Source organism: Labrus mixtus, chromosome 21, assembly GCF_963584025.1.
Source record: "Labrus mixtus chromosome 21, fLabMix1.1, whole genome shotgun sequence".
Taxonomy (NCBI): Eukaryota; Metazoa; Chordata; class Actinopteri; order Labriformes; family Labridae; genus Labrus; species Labrus mixtus.
In genome coordinates, this window is record NC_083632.1 from 12938312 (window position 1) to 12964930 (window position 26619).

Consider the following 26619-nt stretch of genomic DNA (forward strand, 5'->3'; position numbering starts at 1 on the left):
ACTATGAACTATAATGATGAGCAGATAGACAAATGAAGTGAACTTGAAAGCAGGGCTAATCTATAAACTTCACATGAGCAGAACAGCCTATTAACCTTTTATTTCTGTTGGGCATAACACCAGACTGTACAAAATATATAAAAACCCTAAAGGCAATCATTAGTTTGACTCCAAGAAAGTTCAGAGAAAAACATCTCAACTATCTATTTAACCAAACGGGTATACTGTAAAGATTCATACATGAGGCAGCAGATAAACAAACCCACAAATGTGGGCATTTATTTTCAAATATATAAATATATAAATAAGTGTGCATGACATACAGCATAACAAACAGAACATGATAGGCTTACACATTTCTTATATTTTGCCCCACTGAAAAGGCACAGCACCAGGGTCAGAGTTGAAGTAGCGGCATAGTTCATCCCTGTGCTGCTTGGCCCGTGTTGTTGCATTGGTTGTGTGTGGCAGGGAGGCTTGTCGTAGTTCAGGTTCTTGTCTCCAACTTCCCGGGATAGTGTCGTGATCCGCTCCTTCCTGGTCAACGATTCCCGTCATGTACAAGTCACAGCTCTCGGTCTGCAGGAAGTTGTGCAGAGCACAACAAGCCAAAGTGATGTCCTCCACTTTGGCAGTGTCTTGAATGTTAATGGTGGTTTGAAAGACACGAAAACGGTTGGATAAGATGCCAAAGGCATTTTCTACCACCCTCCGAGCTCGTGACAGTCTGTAGTTGAAGATGCGCTGCTCGACAGATAGTTTACGGTTTAGATATGGCTTCATGAGGTACTCCTTCAAGGGAAACGCCTCATCTGCCACAATGCAAAAAGGAGCAGGCGTGTCAGAAGCAGGAAGTGGTGCAGGGGCAGGGATGTTAGATGTCCTATTCTCCAGAGCATCCTGCAGTGTCCATCCCCCAAACACTCCGCCATCTGAAATCCGCCCATTGGAACCAACATCTACGTACAGGAACCTGTAACTGCTGTCCACCAGAGCCATTAGCACTATGGAACATGTATGCTTGTAGTTGTAGCATGTTGATCTAGTTCCTGGTGGGGGTCGAATGTTGACATGCTTCCCATCCAGAGCGCCGAGGCAGTTTGGGAAGTTCCACTGAGCCTGGAATCCATCGGCTACTTGCTGCCACTCTTCGACTGTGTCTGGGCACTGAAAAACAAGAAAATACAATGAAAAGCCCATGGAGGCTAGTTTAAGTCTGACCCTTCATAATAATAAGTATTATTAACATTATAATACATTTAGTTTATATGGCGCTTTACAAAAGGTACTCCAAGGCACCCTACATGATAAAAACAATGTAAATAATAACTTTTAGTCGTGTGGCCATGTGTTGTTGTCCAAATACCAACAGACTGCACTGTAAACATAAAAGTATCTGAAAAAGAAAATAGATATATCCCACATACCTTCAGGTATTTGTCTTTTAAAACCTTGTAGATTGCTGCACAGGTTTCAGGAACCAATTGGCGAATTGTTGATAATCCAACTCGGAACTGATAGGAAAGGCTCCTGAAGCTTTCCCCTGTAAATATTAACAAGCACATAACTCATATCAGTTATAGAATACAATAATCATAACAGGTACAAAACTCGAGGTTTCAGGTAACATTAACTTCAGCAGCTCTCTATAACCCGGAAGACAAAGTGCCTACCTGTTGCCAAGAAGCGCAGTGTTATCATCAGACGTTCCCCGACGGAGATACAATCCCGGTAGTTCGTGTTTTGCCTCCTAATGATTGGATTGATCAGTTCCTTTAACATGTGGAACTGAACAGGAAAGAGCCGAGCAAACTCTTTAATATCGGAGGTTTCATTTCTCTCCGGCTCTCGACACAGGTTCGGGAAAGCCCCTCGATCCTGCCGCTGTAGTATCCATGCGTTCACCCATTTAGTGCGCTTTCTCCTTACTGGTCTCCTCCGCCTCTTCTTTTCTTGTTCCACTAACAAAAGACCCAGGGCTGACAACGCCAGCGCCATTTTAAACTTTTCGTCAGACATTATTCTCCATTAGAAGTTCATATATCAAAAGTGTTGAGCGACAGCGGTGAGAAAATGGTCATCTCGTATCATAACAACGGGTTGTTTATCCGCATTCTTCCTCGTCCTCTTCCGGTTCCCCCTTTTTGGAAAGATGATTACAGATTATCGCCGTCTGCTGGTTATTTCCTCTCCTCACGCATGCGCAGAACGTGCGTGGTGGTTGGCCGTTGGCTTTAGTCTTTGCGGTGTGTTGTAGTCTTGGTTTTAGTGCAACTTTTTGGCCAAGACAAGAGGCGACGTAGTTTTTTTGTCGTCTGCTTGGTGTGTCAGACGCACTGGAGTCAGAGACAGTAAGAGTGCTTCTTTCAGAGCACTAACAAATAAATGCACTTCCCTTGTGAGAAAACCTATATCGGTTTACTACTTGAATTTGGTCTCTAGCTCTTATTCCAACCCTGAAAAACTCCAATAAAATTCTGGATGGTGGTAAACTAATAATAGCAACTCTGCTGGGTCACCCTAATGTCCGGTTTGACGACTGAGCAGAATGATGTTTTTGTTTTGTTATTTATGGTCCCATTTAGCATCACGTCCTAGGGTCCCATTACTAAAATATAATATATAATATTAAATAAATCTGTGGATAATAGAGCACTCCGTCCTAACATTGACCATCCTTCTACTGACAATTCTATTGTATTCTAAATCATACTTCTCAGTTTATCTTATCTCCTGTCTCAAATCAACCGGTGAAGACACACTTTCTCCGTCTTTCAGCCAGCTTCATTTGAACATGACTTTAATTGGCCCCACTGACTGATTAAAACAATACAGATCTTTAGATGTGACCTATGTATGTTTATTATTTATTCACTATTGATATCTGTGGATTTTTTATAATCGTGTGTCAAAACTATGTAAAAAAAACAAAAAGAGTAAAAGTGTGATTAACAATAGGCTTTTATTAGTTTTAACAACACAAAATGGAAAAACAAAAACAAGAGAGGTGCATACACTGTCACATCTTTCTCCTTTCCACTGACTTCAATCACCACGTCTGCCTCCAGCTTCCTGACCCGTCATAGACCACATCAGAGGTCTCAGAGGTCAGGGTGCTTTCTCTGGGATCATGTAACTTGAGTCAGAGACAGTAAGAGGTCTGCTGTTCAGATCAGTTAAGTCCACATTCAACAGGAACCTCAGAGGTCATAGAGAACAGAAAAAATGATTCAGGTGCAACTTTGGCAAGACGATTATGTACTATACCTACACAGAACATCACGATTAGTGTAACAAAAAGAAAGTTACTGTCAATGTTCTACCTTTAAAAAAGAACAACCCTATGATGTTATGTTGTTTTGGATCAGAGCATCGAATATACCCAACAATGTGCTTACATCAAGTTTGTCAGCTGAGGAAAGATGGCCTTGATCGACCCATTAAACCAATCAGAAATCTAAAAATGTTTTCCTAATGAGGTTGGTCAAGCCTTGTAACAACTTAAATAAAAGCATCATTTTTCAGTTCTGTCAGACACAAATGGGAATTGTCTGTTAAAATATGAATGATGTTACAAGTGTCCGCATGTTGGAAAATGTCTGTTAATTCACAAAAAAAAGTGAACGAAGCCAGAGAACATGCATGTACAGTATTGTTGCGTAGTAGCAGCACACAGGAAAAAAATTAAATTAGCACAACTATGCAGCGTTTGACCAGAAGTAAGGTTCCTCCTGCTGAGCGGTGATTGGCCGACACTCAGAGATTTCTACCAAAAGCTCTCAGAACCGGGCGCACAAGAGACAGCTCTAGAAGTGATTTCTTGTTTACTCTTCTAAACCAAGTGTGCGTTTAACGCCGCTGTGAATTGCACAGATATTGGTCAGGTTAGAGCACCAAGACTACTGGTTATGTTTAGAAAAGATCATAGTGTGTGTGCAAATGAGTGTAAAGGGTGAAGTTGAACAGCCACCTCCTGGCTTATAGTTCCGTCTTTGACTTCTCAGTTTCCTGGCCAATCACAGTACAGTAGAGCAGGACTCTAATTGGACAAAAATAACAGCTAGTAACAGTAGGTTGATCTGTGCAGGAACCTATTTTAAAGTTTCCTGTGTAAGCCCTTTAAACTGAGGATACAACAATTCATATTTTGTAAATCATTATCATCACTGACTTACAGATAGTAAAGAGACATTTCTTGAGACCCATGTCAGTTTACTGTCAATTGTTGTTGGTCTGTTTGGTGTCTCTCAGTGATATTTGTATCTATTCATTTGCAACAACCTGCATCACATCCATATTTCAGAGTAAAAATAGGTTAATAAAGGTTTGTCATGATATGAGTTTTAGTCTCAGTAGACTGGAAATACAACACCACATGTTGCTTCAAGGCAGGAACAAATATAAAAACAACACATACCTCAATTCTCTCTTTGACAAATTAGGCAAATAAAAGACAAAAAAGATTAACAGTTTAACAGGTTTGGGTGTGTATACAGTGAAATAGATGAAAACATGTACGGTTAAAAGCAACAGAGATATTTTTCATGCTATGATGGATTATTTTCCAGTGCTACATTAATTGATAATTCAGGTGGAAATTCCTACCATAGAAATGAATGATATCTATACGGGATCTTAATGTGACTTAAACAGTAGTCTCCTTTATCCCCCATTCAATAACACCTGTGAAATTTGAGGTGCTCTGTTGGTCATCGTTTATTCAATGTGTGCAGCTATAAAAGGTAACAATAAGGCTTTTTGATTAATCTTAATCTTTTTAATTAATCTGATTGAGTTTCAGTTATTTTTCTTTATTATTGTTCATTGTTGGAGCTTCTGAATGCAAAAGCTGCAGCTTTAACAGATCGTTTTTAATTAGACATTTTCTGATGATTATTCTGTGGAAAAAAAAACTCACTTAAAGCATAATGAAACATTGTCTCAGACAGATGGCACCCGATATGATGAAACCAGTTCAGTGCTCTGACAGGATGGGGAGGGGTCCTTTGCCTGAATTGAGGGTGCATTAAGGTGCATTTGAGACATAAGAACATTGTGTATCTAATGACTGACTGTGTTACACTCGCAGTATAAAACAAAGATAAACATGGAGGAAGACATTTAGGGAATGTTGTGAAATTAGTTTGAAGGGGATTTGGGGGGGGGGTTATGTTGAGTTGGGGTCCCTTTTAACCATCCCTCGCTGTGACACGAGGTTCAGCCAGTAAGCCGTGGATGATGCTGCTGATGGACTCCACTCCGGCTCCCTCTAGGATGGTGCGGTGGTCTCCCTCGATGACGTGGATTAACACCTTCCCATCGCATACCTGCAGCGAGACCAACAAACACTTTTTATTATTATTATTAATTATTATAACAGATACAAAGGCAGAATGTGAAGGTAACGGGTGTGATTTTTGGTGACAGGAGTGTTATAGTCTTAATTTGCTTATTTTGTGTCAATTTTGTGTTGATTGTTGATATTTAATGTTATACCTTTGTAAATAGGCGGCCAGTAGGGGGCCCCTGAGGACTCACCACCTTAATGGCTCAGAATGTGCAAATTTTACAATGACAGTAGGAAACCTAACTTAAAATCGCTACTGTCCTCGGCTCCATTTTCAAATCCAAAGCTGCTAATCTGAACGTAAACAAGGTGTAAAACATGCAAAGGAACTCTCTGCCCCAACATCAGCTGACCAGAGATTTGATTCTCAGCCTCCGAGGCTAAATCTCTGAGACCTAACTGGTTCTCACTGGTGCCAGTTTAGCCTGAAGGGTAAAGCGTTTGAGGCTGAAGTCATTGTCGCAGCTTTTGTGGGATTGAATCCGACCTCCGCCCTTTGCTGCATGTGACCCCCCCACTCTCTCCTCCCAATAGTTTCTGTTTCTCTTCAGCTGACCTACACAATAAAAGGCAAAAATGCCCCACCCAAATATAATTAGAACAATAGAGAGAAAAAACATCACTGTGATGTACATGTTTAAGTTTGTTAAGTGTATTTAACAAAAACAGTGACATGGCAGGAAGCTGGGCTTCATCTGACACCAACTCCCTGGCAGCATTTTCTGCCATTGTTGTTGTTTGCACATATTTAAGTTAGATAAGTTGACGTGTAAATGCCTTTGCACACTGAGTCTGTTTTTTTCGGATGCGTTTTTTGAAAAAAAAAAAAAAAAAAAAACCTTACGCACCTTGCGCACTGAGTCTGATGCGTTTATTTTTCTAGTAATTCCGAAAATTTGCAGTATGAGACAAAATGCCTTGTACTCCTCACGCAGCGTGATCAAGCAGTGAAGATGATTTTGTGCTTTTTTCACACTACAAACTACAACAAGGTCCGCTCACTCCTGAAAACAAGACAAGAGCGAGGACCTATCAATAAAAGACAGTTTCACCCGTCAATAAAAGAGTTTCACCTGTCAATAAAAGAGAGTTTCACCTGTCAATAAAAGAGAGTTTCACCTGTCAATAAAAGAGAGTTTCACCTATCAATAAGAGTTTCACCTGTCAATAAAAGAGTTTCACCTGTCAATAAAAGACAGTTTCACCTGTCAATAAAATAGTTTCACCTGTCAATAAAAGAGTTTCACCTGTCAATAAAAGAGAGTTTCACCTATCAATAAAAGAGAGTTTCACCTATCAATAAAAGACAGTTTCACCTGTCAATAAAAGAGTTTCACCTGTCAATAAAAGACAGTTTCACCTGTCAATAAAAGAGAGTTTCACCTGTCAATAAAAGAGAGTTTCACCTATCAATAAAAGAGAGTTTCACCTATCAATAAGAGTTTCACCTGTCAATAAAAGAGTTTCACCTGTCAATAAAAGAGAGTTTCACCTGTCAATAAAAGAGTTTCACCTGTCAATAAAAGAGTTTCACCTGTCAATAAAAGAGAGTTTCACCTGTCAATAAAAGAGTTTCACCTGTCAATAAAAGAGTTTCACCTGTCAATAAAAGAGAGTTTCACCTGTCAATAAAAGAGAGTTTCACCTGTCAATAAAAGAGAGTTTCACCTATCAATAAGAGTTTCACCTGTCAATAAAAGAGAGTTTCACCTATCAATAAGAGTTTCACCTATCAATAAAAGAGAGTTTCACCTATCAATAAAAGACAGTTTCACCTGTCAATAAAAGAGAGTTTCACCTATCAATAAGAGTTTCACCTGTCAATAAAAGAGAGTTTCACCTGTCAATAAAAGAGAGTTTCACCTATCAATAAAAGACAGTTTCACCTGTCAATAAAAGAGAGTTTCACCTGTCAATAAAAGACAGTTTCACCTATCAATAAAAGACAGTTTCACCTGTCAATAAAAGAGAGTTTCACCTGTCAATAAAAGACAGTTTTACCTGTCAATAAAAGACAGTTTTACCATCAATAAAAGACAGTTTCACCTATCAATAAAAGAGAGATTCACCTATCAATAATGAGAGTTTCACCATCAATAAAAGAGAGTTTCACCTGTCAATAATGAGAGTTTCACCATCAATAAAAGACAGTTTCACCTGTCAATAAAAGAGAGATTCACCTATCAATAAGGAAATGCAGAATTATCCCGATCACTTCCAGGTGTATTTCAGGATGTCAGTGGTCCAGTTTGATATGCTGCTCTCTATACTTTTACCACACATTAAGAAGAAACACCACTAATTTCCGCGAAGCAACTGATGCTGAACAGTGTCTGAGGGACACTACAGACACACACAGAAAATTTAACCTGTTCTGAAAGCTATAATGACGGACGAAAGTTTCGGAGTCAGTGTGCAAACATAACATCGAATTGTATATATTTTATTTAAAGTGCATCAATTACGGGCGATAAAAAACGGACTCAGCGTGAAATGGCCTTAAATGTATGTATGTTACCTCGCTTAGCTTGTAGTCTGCTCCCAGGCTTTGTCCGTATTCACTGCTTGTTTTGGCTCGCAGAAGCGCCACATTGCCGTGAAATTTAGTCACAGGTACGTAGCCGTCAGCAGCCTTCAGTTTCTCGTAGAAGGTGCTGGCTGCGAAGTGAAGCATGTCTTTGCTGATGTCCTTGTGTTTGGAGGTGATCAGGTCCACTGCAGAGTTTACACGGGCTGCCAGGTCGCTCAGCGGGAGAAGAACCTCCACAAGCTGTCAAATGAGAGGAGGTAAGTAACAACAGGAAAGGATGTTCCCCTCAACAGATCAGAAGTCCTGCATCACTAACGGTCTGGTTACAGTCGCTGCGTGTATGCCTTCCTCTTATATCCTAATGTTTATTTCATTATTCTTTTGTACAATCCTAAAAGTCAACCCAAGTGATTTAAGGGACTGTGTACCTTGTTGTACTCGATGCTGGTGAACTGCTGGATGAAAGCACACATGGCTTCGGTTTCAGCCTCAGACTCTTTTCCTGGTGTCAACTTGGCTCTGTAGGTCTGAAAACAAAATAATGAGTTAGCTCAATTCAGTCGCCAAAATAAGAGTCAGTACGAGCACAATTTTAATGACTGCTTTTGAAACATCACGCTCTATGCTGTTTTACATACAATCTTAATCATGTCAGGCTGTTTAAAACCACCAAATGACACAATGAAATATTAACCTAATTTGTTCAGGTGTGACTGCGAAGAGTCAAAAAAGTATATTAACCCTTTTTCTCACCTGTGTGTATGCTGCCACGTACGAGTGTGATCCGTCAAACAGGAACAGGTGCTCCACAGGCTGGTTCAACATCTGGAGCTGACAGCACATCTCAAACGCCACACAGGCGCCAAAGGAGTATCCAGCGACCCGGTACGGCCCGTCGGGCTGCACCTGTCTGATACAGTCCACATAGTATGCTGCCAGAGACTGGATGCTGTCCAGAGGAGCAGCTGGAGAAGAGAGGAACAACAATGAGCATGTTCCACCTTGTTTGATCAGGTGAATGGAAACTTAATAAAAGCAGATTTATACACACATGAACACACATTTATACATCTAAAAACTCAACATGATTACTGGGAATTCCCTCACTGTGGATCAATATCTTATTCTTGGATGAGTCTTGATGTTTTTTAGTTTGTTTCTGATTCAATAAAATCTTTAATCTCCTACTTATCTGCGTGAGTAGAAGGTAAAAATAACAAAGATGCATATCATTTGGCCAAATTAGGTTGAAAATATGTCAAGATGAAAAAACTGCTACCTTTGGTGCACTGCAGGCCGTAGCAGGGTGCACTGAGCTTGAAAGCGAGCGTCTTAAAGGTAGTGATGGAGCCCTCGATGGGATGGACCAGGAACAAAGGTCTCTCCTGGCTCTGAACTTTGTTCAGCAGCGTCACTGTGGAGTCGCTGGGGTTGACTAAGATCTGGGTCAGGTCCGATTCCAACACAGATTGAATACTGTTCCTTTCAGCTGTGGCGTTAGAAGATGCTAGAAAGAAGTGAAGACACAAAAAAAAAAAAAAACATTGAGAAGTGTACAATGAGATCCTTACTGCCTCAACAGAATAGATTTTGAATTTATTTTTACCATTTGATCCAGTTGTCTTGTTATTAGAAAGATCTCGCAGCTTGTTGATGGTCAGCAGGCGGATCTCCCTCATGGTCATGACAATTTCGTGGTCTCGCTCCAGGGTCTGACGAACCTCCACGCCCATTAACGAGTCGAGGCCCAGATCAGCCAATGAGGCGTCAGCGTTCAGGCTGCTCACATCGCGTACACCTGAGGAGTGAAGTCTACTATTTGTCAAAATGTTCCCTGACACGTTTTTTCCAAACCACTTGTTTTAAAACAATACAATCTCTGTTATTATAACGCTCGACAGCTTTAAAAGTACTGAAACTCCTATTTTGAAACAAAAGCTGCGGCGAGTGAAAGAGAGAGCACTTTTTTTAAACAGACAAATATATCAGCAATTCTAATTCACAACAAAAAAATAATCACGATCACACCCTTTTCTTGTGTTAGCTCAGTTCTTACCCAGAATGTGAGCAACAGTGTCCACCAGGCTCTTCTGACTCCCTGCCTCTCTCTTCACCACCATCCTCTCGGCCAGCACGAAGCTTGACATCACCGCCTGCTGCTGGCACAGGAAGCGGTCCAGCACCTCAAGACAGGAAGCGATGCGCTGCGGCAGGGTGCCACCGATCACTGTGTCATTGCCTCCCATGGTCTCCAGAACCACGCCCACGTCCCCGATGGCTCCCCACTGGACTGCCAGACCAGGCAAGCCGTCAAAGCGCCTCTTTTCACACACGCGCTCCATGGCGGAGTTGGCGTAACCATAGTTACTCTGACCGGCGTTGCCACGACCACAGCTGACAGAGGAGAAGGCCACGAAGTAGCTGAGGTCTGGACACAAGCGTCTCGTCACTCTGGAGAGGGAATGGGAAAGAGGAGGATTAAGGATTAAGAGAGATCTAACAGCAGTCCAATTAATCGTACAAAAAGATGGCAAGGCGCTTACTTATCCAGATTTACGGTGCCGTCATACTTCGGCTTGTTTACATCGAGGAAGAGCTGAGGAGTCAGATTCTCCAACATGCCATCTTTCAACACCTGGTAATAACAAACCAACATGCTTTGTAGCTAGTACTAAAAAAAACAGAGTTAGAGATGTCTGAATATTGAAGGGCACTGATGATGGTGACGAGGTGTCTTGGTGTTTTACCATAGCGAGATGGAAGACTCCGCCCACTTGGCCCAGTGAGCTGGACTCAGCGATCAGATGTTCGGTTCCCTCCAGCGTGCTGACGTCGTTTGTCGACACAAGCACTTCCACACCGTGACTCTGCCATTCACGCACTCGCTTTGCCTGGTAACCTAGCAACAGTTGGGAAAAAAGATCTAATAACTGCAGCAATATTAACTGTCTAGTTGAACCAGTTTGAATTATTTCAGAGCCAAGCTTTATAACACACAGTGAGGCCAGGTTTATATTATTCTTTGTATCTCTATGAAGCCCCTTCAGAAGCAATACATCTTCATATAATTTGGCAGCAGGCTTGTGTCGTTAACATTACCATTCCTGATTCCTGATCTGGACGTCAGCACCAGCTTGCGAGCCCCTCTCTCTGTCAGCCACTGAGCGAGCTCCAGACCGAAGCCCCCCAGTCCCCCAGTGATGATGTAAGAGTGGGAGGGGCGACAGAATGTACGACAAATCGCCGGGAGAGACAGAGGGGAGGACTTTACGACCGCGGCAGCTTTCTCTTCATGACAGACCTGTGAAGAATAGAATCAGTGAGAGGACACATACTTTCCATTCACAAGCTCATAAAAATGATTCATAATTTGTGTCTTTTCTATAGATTATGACTGTTTGTTTATTACCATCAAAATCGAGGTTAAAACATACCCGCAGGAGGACTTTGCCGATGTGTTTGCCCTGAGCCATGTATCTGAATGCTTCCTCCACCTGGTCCCTCTCAAACACTGTGGTCTTTAAAGGCTGGACTACACTTCCCATGATGCCTTCCTTCAGCAGCTGGGACACTTCCTCCCACTCCTTGTTGCCCTCTTCAAAGAGAGCGTCGAGCAGGATGCCGTGGAACGCTACATTCTTCAGGAACAGAGCCATGCCTGCAGAGATCAGAGGACACAAGTATTATCTATCATGTTTTTTTTACACATTAAAGAAACTCCAATGAAAACTGCTGAATTTTTTACCCTGACTTTACACTGAATTTTCCTGCCAGCCCCTTTCAGAGTGAAGTTTGGCAGAGCTTATGTGTGAACGCAACACAAAATATCCATAAATTCATCTTGAATGAGTGTGGGGCTGATGATGTGTATATCATGTGACGGTGAGCAACCTTTGAAATCGCCTTGCATGTAAATTCTCTACCACTCTTTAGTTGATACAATAACACACAGCATTGATATTAAGTCAAAAAAGTTTTCATAGCGTCAGACTTTGCATCATGCACCAGCTTCATAAAAACCTCCCAAGGCCAGATTGCAGGCTGGCACCATCACGTTTTCAGCTTAATGAGCTTTAAACATCAATCTCTCCTGTAGAAAAAAACACTCGAGCTGGAGTGATTCTGATTTTAGATCACTTTTAAACAGGATTATACCGTCTGTGAACTCCATGTGTGTCAGATAAATGTTAAGGATCACACAAAGCAAATACTGTCATCTTTGTGCTTGACTGGAAATGATCAGCAGTAAATTTCTGTTTCAGGTTGGAAGACAACTTCAAATAATCGAGTATAAATTAAGGATGGGACTCGTTTCTTTCAATGAGTATTAATGGATTTTAAAGATATAGAGCCTTTTTTTTGTCAGTGGGAGACTGAGCCTAAAGTTTTCCTGACTGACCCAGAGGAGAGTTGTTGGACAGGTCGTATTTTCCGATCTCCAGGAAGCGTCCATGTCTGGCCAGGCAGCGAATACTGGCCTGCAGCTTCTCCTCAGCCAAAGAGTTCAGCACAATGTCCACACCTGAAACGCAAACAGAATACCAAACAATACTGTGATATTCAAATAAATATGTGTGAGGGGTGCCGGTAGCCTAGCCCAGCGCCCCATGTACAAAGGCCTAAGTCCTCCAAGCGGGCGGCCTGGGTTCGAATCCAGCCTGTGGCTCCTTTCCCGCATGTAATTCCCCACGGTCTCGCTCCCCTATTTCTGACTCTATTCACAGTCCTGTCTTTAAAATAAAGGCATTAGAAGCCCAAAATAAGTCTTTAAAAATACATATATATACATCATTGGTTGTTTGTTCGAACATCAGAACAAATTTCTCTAACAATTTTAAAAGACATTTATTAAACATAGATTTTTCCAGCTAAATAGATCTGTCTCTAGATAGTAACCTATTCTTATTTTACTTGTCTCCAAAATTAGCTTGGGAAAGGGGCTCCTATATCCCCTTACTATAGTGTGGTATTATCTTTGTTTTCCTCATTAAGATGGCTCTTGAGTAAGAAATCCAACAGAGAGTATTGTGTTGTATTTGTGTGCAGCAAAGTACAAAAAAGCAAACCTTTTCCCTGTGTGTGCAGCAGGATGTGTTCTTCAAATGAAGTGTCTCTGGAGTTAGCAAAGGAGTCCGCGGAGAGCTGAGGGAACCGCTCCTGCAAGTACGCCCGCTTCTCTGCCGAACCTGACAGACAGAACACGCAGAGATGTTAGGGTAAAGGGAAACACAAGACACTATCTCAAAGTTATAACCAAGACGAAGTCACTCATAATTCACTGGATCTGGCTCAGACTACAGGAGTTCACCACACCAGGCTTTATTTAACTGCCTCCCTGTGAGATTACATTAGCTCATACAAGACCACCTGAGGTGATGCATTGATCTCTATTCGCAAACAGAATTATCTAAATACCTTCAAGTATTTGTTGTGCAGAACAATTTCAAGTTTTGCAGTGTTTGCAAATTTGAGAAATGAACATCAGAGCTGTTTGTCTTTCAGTGACTAGTTTCAGAATCAATCTTCATTTTAAAACTCCTGCAGGCGGCGTTCAGCATGGAGTGTTAGGCGAGTGTGAAATACTTACCGACTGTGGTGAAGACTTTACATTCCTTGCTCAGAGCTATGGCGATGGCAGCCTGGCCGACGCCCCCTGACCCTGAGTGGATGAGAACAGACTCTCCAGAGCGGAGCCGGCCCCGCACCACCAGAGAGTAGTACGCTGTGGCGTAGACCACCGGGACTGAGGCTGCCTGCTCCAGTGTCCTGCACAAACACAGACCACACAGACTGACATTAGGACTGTCATAATCCATCTTATAGCAGAAGTTTACACGCATACATACTGCAGGGAGAGATCTCAAAACATGTCTCCTCCTCCAAGGGGGCAGTTTGAGAACCACGGCTTTGGAGGAACTTTTGTCCATGCTCTGTACAGCTGACAGTTCTGATATAGAAAATATGAAGGCCAGAGTTTTGATAAAACTGATGTAGACTACCAGCACTACTGCGTTGTCTTTTGAAGGGTTTTTTTTTTTTTTTAACGAATGAAAGCAGGCGGGATGGAGAGAAAAAATAAAGAAAAAGAATGAGTTTGTGCCTCTGCTCACTATGGAAACACACACTGCTGCAGTCCTTGTTGACCTTGTTGCTCCCTCCTCTCTTCTGATGGAGAGTTTCTGCAGTGTTCGAAACCTTGCACCTTTTAAATATGAAACTACATCTCCTGCCTTAGTTGGAACATCAGATCTTTAATTGCAGTATCTTGAGTTTCTAACTATTTAGCAGCTCGTTTGTGTTTCACATGCAGCATTTTTCAAACTGTGACACTGACCAGCTGGAGGGAACATCCCACAGGAAGCGTTTGTCAGCATCCACACTCGTCGCCAGCCCTTTGGCAGGAAGCAGTCCCATCACACGCCGGCCGCCGGGGTCCTGGCCGGAAAACTCCATACCCAGCATGCACTGCTGCAGAGCCAGGTCACCTACAAGATCAACCATTAAGAGGGGAGGGGGGGTGGGCGGGTTAGATCTCTATATGTGGACGCTTCGTATTTAATTTGACCACCATCATTTCTAGTTCGATTTAAGATTAGCGACCAGTCAGACACTGTGTGGTTACTCATTCTGTTTCTTCCACACATTCAGTACCTGGGATTGCGTCTGGAGGGAGTTTTCCCGTGGCCAGCATTATGTCTCTGAAGTTCAGCGAGCTGTAGAAAACGCGACACAGCTGCACGTTGGGGTTGCTGGTCACAAAGTGTCGGAGCGGGGATGCGATCCAGCGCAGGGAAGACAGGTCGCCACGAGTCAACACATTGACATAGGCGTGCTCTGTCAACGCTTCATTTAGATCTGAATGCACAAAACACAGGCACATGCTGATCCAATGGAAGTTTGAAGTAACTTAAAAAATATCAAAGGGCATATAAAAGATAACAATCTTGCATGTGTATTCAGGGTTATTTTTAAACAAGGACCGAACCAAAGTCATCTTCCAAAGCTGACAAAAACTGTTATAAGAATGTATACATTAAGCATATGTATACATTGTATACAAGCACAGAAAATATTTGATGATTTTCGTACCTTGAGAGATCAGCTGGTGCCTGAAGACGCCCCAGTGTCCGTCTCTGAACACATTCATGACCAGATCCCCGTCCAGCACCGACTGCATGGACTTATGGGTCGGCTGAAGGGTAGGTACTGAAGAAGACTTGTTCAGGTTGGAAACAAATGCACAGCTGCGTACAAGGAAGGAGGAAACAGAGTAGAAGAATAAAAAAAGGGGAACAGAAAATCATACTACTTGAATAGATACTTCAAGACTTTTCATAACACATGTTTATAACAATATAATCTAATACTAATCTACTAATATAAACTACAGATCTTCAGTCATATTTTTACCAACTACGAGCTAGGTGTAAGATTTAAGTTGTAAATTATGTGTACGTTGGAAGTTGCTCAGCTGGAGAAACACCTTAAATCAAAGTAGTGTGTAAACTCTGCCTTAAATCAGACATGATATTCAAACTAGGCTATGGTTGAAATTGTGCATAGCTGGAAAAACCTAGTGCAGGTTCTTAAATGACCAGGGTTCCCCTTATCATGCTGCGACTATGACATTTAGTATAAATATGTCCTACCGTATTCTGTGACCACCGGGTTCCTGCCGCAGACAGTTGACCATTCCCACAATGCCACAATGATTTTGAGAGGCAGTCAGCCACACTGGACAGTCTGATGAGTCGGCAATGGTCGTCTGTATCAAAAACCCACACATTACAACTGATGTCACACATACACGTACTGAATCTGACAGACTTTGAGTGGTTCAGTGTATGTATGTATTCATTTTGACTTTAAGGAATATTTTTTGCAGGTACCGTTGGTTATTTCATAAATCACACTTACACACAGACAGTTATTAAACCCACCTTCAGTGTATCCACCCACTTGTAGTCGGTACCGTCCACAGGTATGAAAACAGGCTGTTTTTTATCTGGAGCCTGACAGCGACAGAGAAAGAGGGCAGAGCCAGAGAAAGACTTCCGGACAGCGACCAGGCTTAGAGACGCCTCAGAGAACACCTTCTCCCACTCAGCCTGGGGAGGAGAGAGAGAACACATTATCATCTCCATGAAATCCTTACAGAGAAACACATCTGGAAGAAAAAATATTTACATAGTTGTCTTAAATCTGTGACCGAACCAGAACCGAGTTTAGCTTTCTAATCAGGAGAGATATGGTTCATAAGTACCAATCATAAATCAATTTCCATATCACAACCATGTTAAGAAATCATCTCAATTTAGTGAAACAGCATATCCAAGCCTTAGTCTGAATATACAGAATAAAATGTATGTGAGAGAGAAGTAAGACATGCATATTTAACCATTTCTAAAATGAAAAAGTACATTAAATCTAAAGAATTAAACTTAAGCTGATTCAACACTTTAATTGATTCAACGTCTCCACTAAAATGTGATTTTTATTATTTTATTCATACGTATGTTTTGCTTTTTATGTACTTTCCAACTAACATCTTTCCCCTGTCAAACCTTTGTAGCATCTTAGTTAAATGTTTCAGATCACAGACAAGAGGAAATCAAATTCTGAAAAAAAAATGACACTGTGATTTATAACTGCAACAAAAAGAAACCATTTTTATCTTCCTTCAGGACTCGTCCAGGAAACTTGTGACATGAATGAGGATACGTGAAAGCAGGTTATGTGGGACAGCGGTTTAAAGATGTTAAGAGATGAAGTGTGACGAGAGTTGAAACTGACAACAAATAAAAGTGAACAAATATAATAATTCTGCACTTTTTTTAAGGACATTTAATATTCTTCAGTTGATCAGATATCGTGATGTATCATTTAAATTATTAATTTGCTTTTTTTTTGTGAAATAATTTGAACATTGTTTTTTTGTTTATTGTATTTTCGTGCTTTTCATTTTGTTTTGTATTTTTGATATGTTTTTTTATTTGATATGTCTGAAATAAATTTAAGCAATCAATCAATCAATCGATAAATGTTTTGAAATCTGCAATTATTATCCCAGAATCGCTGTAATGTGATAGTGTCATTATTGTTGGCCACAAATTGCTTATCGTATCTTATTGAATGGAAATCCAAAGTAGTGACATTTTTATGTGTATTTTATGCCCAATCCAATGTGAACAGACTTCAGCTTCCAGCTTCAGAGGTATAAAATCAAACAGATTGACAGGATGATGCTTCTGTCAAACTCAGGAATGACATTGTTCATTGTGAAGTCTATAAATTACACAAAAAGATGAGGAGGGTTTGAATGGTAAGGTTACTCATGCTTGGCTGAAGTGATGTAAACACTGACCTGTGTGAGGAGTCCCTGCTGGCTGCTGTTCTGAGTGCTGCTGGAGAGGAAGGCAACCATTTCCCCAAGAGTTTCTCCCTTCAGCAGGGTGTGCAGGAGAACAAACCCTCCTTGTTTGGCTGCAGAAGCCAGATTTGCCACTAGCAGTCCAGGATCCATCCTCAGAGGGCCCCAAGCGTGGTTACAGAGCACCAGGTCAGCCCCTCCCACAGCACCTCCAGGAGCTGGGCCTGTGAGGGGGTCCCACTGAGCTGAAGCCACTGCCAGTTCCTCCAGGGAGGTCTGGTGGGGTGTCAGAAGGTCTAGGTTGGATGTGGTGGCGGTGTAATCCACACGCAGCATGGGCTGGATGTTCAGGAGGGGAACCACGCGGGAGAAGAGCTGACCGTCGTCTGAGAGAGCCTGGAAAAGTTTGAAAAGTTTTAGGGTGTGCCGGAAACAAAGTGCTGAATGTGACCGGAAACCATTTTAATCTTACCTCCAGAACTTTAATCTTGCCAGGTGTGCTGTTCTCCATGGCGGTGTCCAGACAGTGTCTAAGTGCTGGATGGTCAAGCAGACCCTGCAGCAGGCCGTCCTGCAGCAGACACACCCTCTCTTTCTCCACCGTCTGCTCCAGCTCAGATCGAAGATTTCCGTTTAGCTCCAGGCCGCAAAGCAGGGCCAGCAGCCGGACCAGGCCGGGCTCAGAGGGCTCAGGGCTGGGGAGGGGGCCGTCCGACTCTCCTTGAAGCCCAGGTATGGACAGTTTGACTCCTTGATTGGCCAGCTTCCTCTGCAGTCTGTGGATTAAACCTGGATGGAAAGGCAGGAACAAAAAGAAAATTGGCTGATGATGGTCAAATTGTTTTTTCTAAAGACTATTGTTTTTCTCCAGGCAGAAAAAAAATAGAATTCACTTTTTTAAGATATTCAAATATATTTCGCTTGCTTTTAATTGACTTGACATTGAAACACCTCAAAAAACACTGCATGAACAAGATCGCTCTGTGATGAAAACACCACTGATAGGTGTGACCTGTGGTGTCAAAGTGCTTTGAGTAAGGACTGCAGCAGTGTGTGTTGACTTGAATTTTGATCAATTTGTTCAGAAAAAAGCCAACAACGGTCGCCCAAGGCTAGACTGCTGAAAACCCCTGTGTTGTCACCATTGTTTTGTATTGCATTGGTATGTAAACAACCTCATCATCAACATCCATCTTGATGCAAAAGTTATCTGAAGAAAAGACTGACTGCAGCAGCTATTATAGTTGGATTTTAAATGATGATAGATTATCCAATTAACTCTGGCTGCCTCCTGCTCTACTAAACCTGAGCTGGATTCGTTAGCCCCACCATACTTGCCCGTCTGGTTTTGGCTCTTTTTTTTTTTTTAAAGTACAACAGATTTTTAACCTTCCTTGTCAGTATAATATATGTTACTTTTGGGTCTAAACTTAAGCCTTTAATATTAATAATTCACATGATAACATACATTTCCATATGTACCCATGCATCATTTACAAAATGTAACACTGCCAAAGGTTTGCCTTGAAGATATATATTTTGAATATAATTTGAATGAGCCCAAAGCTGTCAGCTGTTATTTCTTTGTACCTTTGCAGATCCTCAGCTGCTCGGTGTGCTTCCCGTTGGCGGTCAGACACTCAGTCTCCACATAGGGCACAAACACAAACTCCTCCAGGGTGGGGGGACTCTGCTGCTGCTGCCGGCGGGGTGCAACAGTTGCATGAAGACCAGAGATCTGGACTCCGCCAGCTGTGATGTTGTCGAGGCAACGGTTGACATGGACATTCACAGCTGCCGGAACAAGAGAGAACATTTTGAAGGAGTTACAGTGGGTAGAAATGTTTAAAGTTAGATCAGAGCGCAGGTGGCCTAGCGGTTAGGTCGCGCCCAATTTAGGAGGCTAAAGCCCTCCAAGCGGGCCGCCCAGGTTCAAGTCCGGCCTGTGGCTCTTTTCCAGCATATCATTCCCCACTCTATCTCCCCTGTTTCCTACTGTCCTATCAAATAGAGGCAAAAAGCCCAAATATAAATCTAAAAACAAAAAAAAAGAGATTCAACATAAGATAATCTATAACAGTAATGATCACAGACTGAAGAAAGTTTCAGATAAACAGGTCAACACAAACCTTTCTTTCCGTCAGTGTACTCGCTGACCTTCTCCTGATGAACAGCCGGATCGATGCAAACTGATCGGATCCTGGTTGGCAGACGCAGACTGCGACCTGACAGCCCGACCACGATCATCTGCAGCATCGTGTCCAAAAAGGTCACCCAGTTTCCTGTCCACTGCAGCTTCCCAACATCTCCTGCAACCAGATAATTACATAACTGAGGCAAAAACAATTCAAGTGCTTCTTAAGCCTGGGAGATATAGTGGGTAAATATAGCACATTGGTAAACTTCTTTTATCAAATGTTTTCTTGATCTTCAAGAGAAATACAAAAAAAACCCATCAATGACAGCAGGTACAGTTTTAAAAATATAATACCTGCATTGTTGGACTCTAAGATGCCCTGAAAGGTTTTCCCGTAGTCGTAGCCCCTCAGTCGCAGCTCTTTGTAGATATCAGGAGCCGTAAGCTTCATTTTAGGGTCACTGTCGTCGTTAGTAGTTTGTTGACTTATCTGACTGTGGAATGAATCGAGGGCCGCATCCTGCAGGAGGCTCACCTTACCTGAAATCACGCAGAAGATGAAAAGAAGGGAAGGTTAACGTTGTTAACTGATCAAAAATTAGAGCCACCATGTACTGCTGCAAGACTACTATGGAAAAGATATTAAAAAAAAATATTGAGATAACATTTGTTACTACTGGGGGGGGGGGGCAATCATTTTTAAGCACGTCAACATTACTAGTGTGAATGCGCCATAAGTCGTGCTGCTCATGCAGACACGATTGCCACGCTCTTTTGCATTTGATTTGTTTTTTCTTACATAAAGATCCTCCCTAAATATGTTTCAAGTGAACTCAATTCACCTTTTGCACCAGAAATGTTCAGTTTTTCTTAAATGTCCATAAAGAGCATTAAAGCTCTCCAAAAATGATGCAGAAATATTGCTCCCCGCATAGTTTAGGAAGAGATTGATTTGATGTGCAGCAGCAATCTAAATGACTAGATAATATATTTTAAATATAAATATTGACGGCAATCAGTTTATTGAATAATGGGAGGCCAAAATGAGGATTTAAATAAATATATTCAAGTCTTTTCTATTGTGGATTTTGTCTTTCTGGTCTATCTGTTCCTAAAATGTCCAAAAACTGCTCTTTTTTTTTTTACTATCAAACATTGTATGTATAATATCTTCTTACCACTGACAGTCAGATTCCCGTTCTCAGAAACCTCAAACTTGTTGGTGGCGGGCATGAGACGTACCTCCAGCTGAACAGAGCCTGAGAAGAAGAGAGAAAGGTGCAGAAAGGCCGACACAATCAGTGAAATCAGTTTATAGAAAAACACAAAGTCAAACAGCTCATCAGTCTGTAGCGTCAAACATCTCCACCCCTGCTGCTCCACTCTCACCAGTTTTTGGCAGAATGGTTGCCCTGTGGATGGTGACGTCTTCGAAGGTTATGGGGTTGGTTTCCATGACAACTCCCAGATTTCTTATCAAGGTACGCCAGGCCAGCACCAGGTAGCCGGTTGCTGGATAAAGGACGCGCCCATCAATGCAGTGTCCAATCATGTAGTAATCAGGAGACTCTGGGTTTATGTCTGTGGTTGATGGGAAAGGGAAATGACAATGAGAACATCATGGGGTCAAATTAAAAAATATCTTCTTCTCTTATACTGTCATATCAATATTTTTCAACTTGGGCCCTTCTGTTGCATATGTTTGGTCTCAATGACAAGCAGGTACAAAAAGTTTTGAAATATTCCAGTGGATTGCTTCATTGTGAGTCCATAAAACATGCTTTGATGACTAGATAACAGCGGTTGCCTGTCTTAAAGGCTGAATATGCGACAGAAATCAAGTATATCCTCTGAAAATAACTCTGTGAGTCATGACTGTCTACAGTGAGTGTGACACCCGAGTCCCGCTGTCTGTGATGTTGTCCGAGTCGTATCTACAGCGTGTTTACATGGACGGCCGGCCGGCTCCTCCCCTCGCGTATAAAGGTTGTTTAATTGAGGGACTATAGAAAAGAAGAATAACATAATGTACTCACTGCTTATTTAAATGAGTAAAAGTACTAAAACAAGTATTAAACAAATGTATCCCTTCAAAGAAGCAGAAGAACTGCAGCACTGGAGTTCAGAAAAGTTAAATGAGGGTTTTCCTCGATGGAGTTTGATGGATTTGAAGACAGAAAATGCAACTGCTAATTCTAGGTCAAAAAGTCTCTATCTCTGTAGGGATCCTTTCTGAAATGTTGACAGACACTTCTTCACAGAAATCTGAACCCGCTGATCAGGCTAAATTGCTCCCAAGGTCCAAGTTCTAATATACCAGATTCACCCACACAAGAGGGTGAATGCACAGCTGATTATATTTCTTACCGATCTTGTACACAGTAGCAGAATTGGAACCTCCTGAGCCAGATACAAAGTGTTCTGCCTTGGGGACATCCCAGGTCTGGGCATGATCCCATTGCACCAAGGGGGAGATCAGTGGGGTGCCAACAGGCACAGGGTACCTCACTGCTGGGCAGAGGTTGTTAGTATCCACGTTGATCCTGAGAGGCAAATCAGAAAATAAGTTCAAGAGGCAGAGAGTGGAAAAGGAAGTCCTCTTTACAACACTAATGCATGCAAAGTCAGAGTCAGTGTTAACTCACCCGTTCATGTAGATTTTTCCAATGTTTGAGAGGAAGAACTCGAGGTTGTTGGTGTGTCCTCTCTTCATCAAGGGGATGGTGGAGCATGTGTGCTTCAGGCTCCGTTTCAGGATGGCCTGTGCAGGAAACACATATGTAAGTTTAACCTGAAGTTCATCACAAGACTCCCCAAACTTTTTATTAACAATTCAAAAAGGCTGATAAGAACTTTCATGGCCTTTGTGGTCTACCTTAAAAACCATTAAAGGTGGCAAACATCCAGTAAGCCAAAAACAGAAAGGATATATTGAAACAAAAAAAGAAAGGAAAGAAAAATGCTATAATAAATGTTCTTGTGTCAGCTATAAAACAGAGATAAATCATTCATATTAAAATATGATGTTTTATTTTCAAACCAATAAGGCATTACACAAGTTTAAAAAAAAAAAAAATGTTCAGGTTCCCATTAAATATACTTAATTTATGAAGCACACTCATTTTGATATTGTAGGAAACATTTGATATCTAGCTGGGTTTCAGACCTGTAGTTGTGAGAATCTGGGACGTAAAAATGCTAAAACGTTCCCTATGGTGTCGGAGGGCATTTCAATTGCTTTTCAACATGGTGTCCCAAAAGGTGACAATAACATAACATACTATGTCAGCAGTGCTTTCTGTATCAACAGCATGCTGGGCGTACCTGTAACAGAGCATGAGGTGCTATCTCCACCACCACAGCATTCTCAGGCACCAGACGGAGTGCCTCCTGGAAGAGCACGGGGCTGACCAGGTTGTTGACGTGGTAATCCGCTGAGCTGGTCAGAGCCAGGGGAGAGTCCCATTCATCCTGCGGGATGCTGGTGCTCAGCCAGCGGGGAGAGCGCCGTCGTGGCTCCTTGATCACCTGCACACAAGACCAGTGAATTCTTCTTACAAATATGAAGCAGCTCTATTCTCTTTTCTGCTCGCTGGTATGTGTGTTTCCACTCTTTAGTTGATAGCGTGATAACAGTTAGAATATCATTCAAAAAGACGGCCACAGGCGGCCTTCGACGCCACTAGCCCTTTGCCGTCTGCTTGTTCTCTACTCAAAAATGAAATATTGGTAAGGTTGGAACAAATCGAAATGGGTCTCCTAGCAGCTGTTTTCCTGGTAAAAGCAGGACTCAGAGCCTATTTTTTTTAACACATGAAAGCTACATACCTTCTTCAGAGCAGCCAGCAGGGTCGGCGCGATGGACGCCATGTAGTAGGAGTGAAAAGCAACGCCAGCGCTGCGGACCTCCTTTGCAAACACACCCTGTTCTTTCAGCTCTGCCACATATTTACTGATTGCTTCCTGGAGACACAAACACATCCGTCAACATCAGCCTTCACTTGAGAAAACTAGATAGGTGAAATCATGCTATTTTTAGGTACATAGGTACAGTTATAGAGGTGCTGTTATGCTTGTTAAACAAGGCAGTTTGTAAATCGTTTAAAACGTCCCCATTTCAACCATCTGTCTGTTGACCTACTCCTTCATGTTCTTTCTTCTTCCCTTCATTCTGTCCTCAGTCAGGAAAGTTAACACATGAATCTAAAGCTCTAGCTCTGTGGTTAAATCATTTGTCCAATCTACAAATCTATACCCCTTGAAGAAGTGGTCTTGTGTCATCCCCCACTCTCTCAATCCTGTTTTCAATCTATCCACTGCCCTGTCCTCTCAATAAAGGCAGGAAAAGTCCAAACAATCATTTGGATAAAATTAATGTCATAAAGCATTTCTAGACTTTTTGAGTGTTTTCACTTTTTAACCAGGGCATTAGAGGTATTTTGTACATAATAAACATGAGTATCCCTAACTGTCATTTCTAGGGTACAGCTTGAAATAGAAATGATTCCAAACATGCTGAGAAACAGAATCTACTGTAATTGAACGGGAAATGTTTTTTTTCCAGATGTGAAGAAGGCTCAGATTGTCAGAACCTATAAAGATCTAAATACCAAGTTTAATAAAAGATGTGTGACCTGTGGACCGGAGATGGTAACGGTGTCCTCAGCGTTGTGACAGGCTGGGACGACTCCCTGTGGACACTGAGCCAAACACTCCTGCCAGGTCAAACCTGTAACACACCGCGAGCACACAGGTCAAAGATGTGCTACCAAGAAACACGTACAAAAACAACAAAGGCCGCAGCTGAGGAAAGAGGGTCAAGAATCCCAGCTGTGTCTCTTACCGACTGCAGCCATGCCTCCTGGAGGAAGGTTGGCCTCCTTGATGCAGCGTCCTCTCCAGTAAGCAGCCAGGACGGCCTCGCTGTGGCTGAGGGAGCCGTCAGCGTAGCCGCAGGCCAGCTCTCCCACCGAGTGTCCTATGATGCCGTCAGGTTTTAGACCCAGCTTAGTGAGCAGGTCGATCTCAGCTATCTGCAGGTATACACAGAACACACAAAGGATGACTACAATGTAGAAAAGTAACTGGGCTTTAGCCTAAATGAAAAGCTGCTTGATTCCGCTTTCAAAGATAGTAGTACTGATAAAAACTATTTTTTAATGCTCCTTATAGTGCAAGAGACATTTTCCATCTTGGTCTTAAACTAGAAATTATGAATTTAATTGATCACCATGTTCTCAAAAAGTGTTTTTGTTTTCTTTAAATCTGCTGTCTTAATTTGTGAAGTTAACTCAAGAGGTCTGAGACATGAGAGGTATTTCTTGCATTTGTTCACTAGTTATAGCTCATTCTTATGTTCATGGCAACTGTGTTTTTGATAAAGTTGAACTGTTTAAGTTGTATTAATATAGGTGGATATTTCTGGCTGTCTGCTAGGTGCTTAGCTAATTCAGTTGTGGATTTCGGATCAATGAATTGGCATTACATTCTATAATTCTCCAATTCATTTAGCAGACACTTTTATGCAAAGTGACAAACGTCAGAGAGTAAGTACAAGACAAGCGAGGATCTAGAAAAAAGGAAACAATGTCAGTAAGTGTTCATAAAGAGCTGGGTCTTTAGCTTTTTCTTAAAGGTGCAAAGGGACTCTGCAGATTGAATGGAGTTTGGTAGTTTGTTCCACCACCGGGGGGCGACAGAGGAGAAGAGTCTAGTTTAAGACTTAGGACCTTGTTGTGAAGGTTGGATCAGACTCCTTTCATTGGCAGAGCGTAGTGGGCGGGAGGGGGTGTAGACCTGGATGTTAGAGTTTAAGTAAGAAGGAGCTGTATCCGTCTCTGTTTGTAAGCGAGAGGCAGGGTTTTAAATTTGATGCTATCAGTATCTGGGAGCCAGTGGAGGGAGATGAACAACAGAGTGACATGTGCTCTTTTAAGTATGTTGAAGACCAGAACATGTCAAAGAGGTCGACTGGTCTGTTGCAGCTGAAAAAGATTGGTTGTTGGTTTAGCTAAGTTGGTGAAGCAGGCGTCCCCTCTTGGATCAAGGGGATATGTGCCATCCTCCGATATCCCTCCCCACATTAACCATTTCTCTACACCTGTCTAATCAAATTAAGGCAAAAATACCCCCCAGAAAACGTAAAAGTTTGAGACACTTGTACGTTGAATAGTGTAGTGTAAAGCAACTGGATTCAACATAAGAGAAAAAAAACACCAGATTTCCAACATCGAACATATAGTCCACTCTACCTGTATGGCGGCGAGGCCGACGAAGGCGTGAACAGTGTCTTCCAAAGCGGAATCATCTGCCTCCATGAGCAGACGAGACACAACCAGGCCGGTGTCCTTCAGCGCGGCATCAGATCGCAGTATCGACTCTCTGAACTCCGGAAGCTGCATGAGACTACGACCCATACCTGCCCACTGCGTTCCCATACCTATGAATACAACCAACAGTCAAAGACCGCCTGAAAAGACCCACCTGTCTGAGGAGATCTGAATTTGCTAGTTATTGTTCAAGCAGATAAATCTTAAGTGTTGTTCTATCAATGTTGGGTTATCGAATCGAATATCAACAAAATTAAATCTGCAAATCACACATTACTGACTAATGATGGTGTTTTCACATGCACAAGGAATTATTGATCCATTATATAAAAATGTTGAAATGTGATCCACCTGATGATAAATTCATCAGCAGCTATTTCAATCCATTCAGATATTTTTTTATATTTTTTTGAGATCTCTCATTTAAGTTTCAGCTTCATAACAATGGATGGGTTTTAACTCTGAAAAAGGAGATTTTCAGAAATATACAGCAACATCTATCCGAAGAGGTACTCTCAAAAGCAAAATGAAACTTGTGGTCATACTCAGTAAATATTTGCCCTTCCAGATCTGTCAGAAAAGCTAAATCTATCTCCAGTGAGCAGTGATTTCCTCTACTTTCTTCATTTCATTTGACTTATCATTTATGTATTCTGTTTTTGTCATTTGTTCGTTTTAATTGTACTCTCGACGTCACTGTAAATGGTGTACTTGACATCAGTTATTTCTCGAGATTAAATAAAGGTTGAATGAATGAATTACATTCTGATGAGTAAGATTGTCTATCATTGGCTGTAATCTGGCACGCTGTGATTCAGTAGCACTAAATAGGTTGAAAAGACGCTGATTTGCAAGAAGTTATAAATAATACTTTGTCACTGTCTGCAAAACCAGACAGGCAAAAAC

The 26619-nt window shown here is 41.8% G+C and overlaps 2 protein-coding genes across 2 annotated transcripts in view; both read right to left on the reverse strand.

Moving 5' to 3' along the window:
- Positions 1 to 253: 253 nt before the first annotated feature.
- LOC132955766 (uncharacterized) lies at positions 254 to 2130 on the reverse strand. Its single transcript, XM_061028771.1, has 3 exons — positions 1674 to 2130; positions 1428 to 1543; positions 254 to 1167 (listed from the first exon to the last, which is right to left on the reverse strand). The coding sequence occupies exons 1-3, from the start codon at positions 2017 to 2019 to the stop codon at positions 361 to 363; spliced, it is 1269 nt and encodes a 422-aa protein (XP_060884754.1). The 5' UTR covers positions 2020 to 2130; the 3' UTR covers positions 254 to 360.
- An 813-nt stretch (positions 2131 to 2943) lies between these two features.
- Positions 2944 to 26619, reverse strand: part of fasn (fatty acid synthase) — a 40907-nt gene continuing 17231 nt past the window's right edge. The window contains exons 10-42 of the mRNA XM_061027662.1: positions 25636 to 25823; positions 24228 to 24417; positions 24019 to 24113; positions 23213 to 23347; positions 22709 to 22912; positions 22030 to 22145; positions 21752 to 21927; positions 20774 to 20965; positions 20563 to 20643; positions 19739 to 19924; positions 19377 to 19556; positions 18838 to 19041; positions 17720 to 18036; positions 17242 to 17643; positions 15818 to 15985; positions 15527 to 15642; positions 14967 to 15121; positions 14529 to 14732; positions 14212 to 14362; positions 13465 to 13643; positions 12944 to 13063; positions 12277 to 12399; positions 11312 to 11535; positions 10977 to 11178; positions 10625 to 10776; positions 10421 to 10512; positions 9934 to 10328; positions 9484 to 9675; positions 9157 to 9384; positions 8631 to 8842; positions 8306 to 8404; positions 7866 to 8117; positions 2944 to 5327 (exon numbers count right to left, since the gene is read on the reverse strand). Of these exons, the coding sequence (XP_060883645.1) occupies positions 5190 to 5327; positions 7866 to 8117; positions 8306 to 8404; positions 8631 to 8842; positions 9157 to 9384; positions 9484 to 9675; positions 9934 to 10328; positions 10421 to 10512; positions 10625 to 10776; positions 10977 to 11178; positions 11312 to 11535; positions 12277 to 12399; positions 12944 to 13063; positions 13465 to 13643; positions 14212 to 14362; positions 14529 to 14732; positions 14967 to 15121; positions 15527 to 15642; positions 15818 to 15985; positions 17242 to 17643; positions 17720 to 18036; positions 18838 to 19041; positions 19377 to 19556; positions 19739 to 19924; positions 20563 to 20643; positions 20774 to 20965; positions 21752 to 21927; positions 22030 to 22145; positions 22709 to 22912; positions 23213 to 23347; positions 24019 to 24113; positions 24228 to 24417; positions 25636 to 25823 (6068 nt within the window). The 3' untranslated portion in view covers positions 2944 to 5189. The remainder of the gene's footprint in view (positions 5328 to 7865; positions 8118 to 8305; positions 8405 to 8630; positions 8843 to 9156; positions 9385 to 9483; positions 9676 to 9933; positions 10329 to 10420; positions 10513 to 10624; positions 10777 to 10976; positions 11179 to 11311; positions 11536 to 12276; positions 12400 to 12943; positions 13064 to 13464; positions 13644 to 14211; positions 14363 to 14528; positions 14733 to 14966; positions 15122 to 15526; positions 15643 to 15817; positions 15986 to 17241; positions 17644 to 17719; positions 18037 to 18837; positions 19042 to 19376; positions 19557 to 19738; positions 19925 to 20562; positions 20644 to 20773; positions 20966 to 21751; positions 21928 to 22029; positions 22146 to 22708; positions 22913 to 23212; positions 23348 to 24018; positions 24114 to 24227; positions 24418 to 25635; positions 25824 to 26619) is intronic.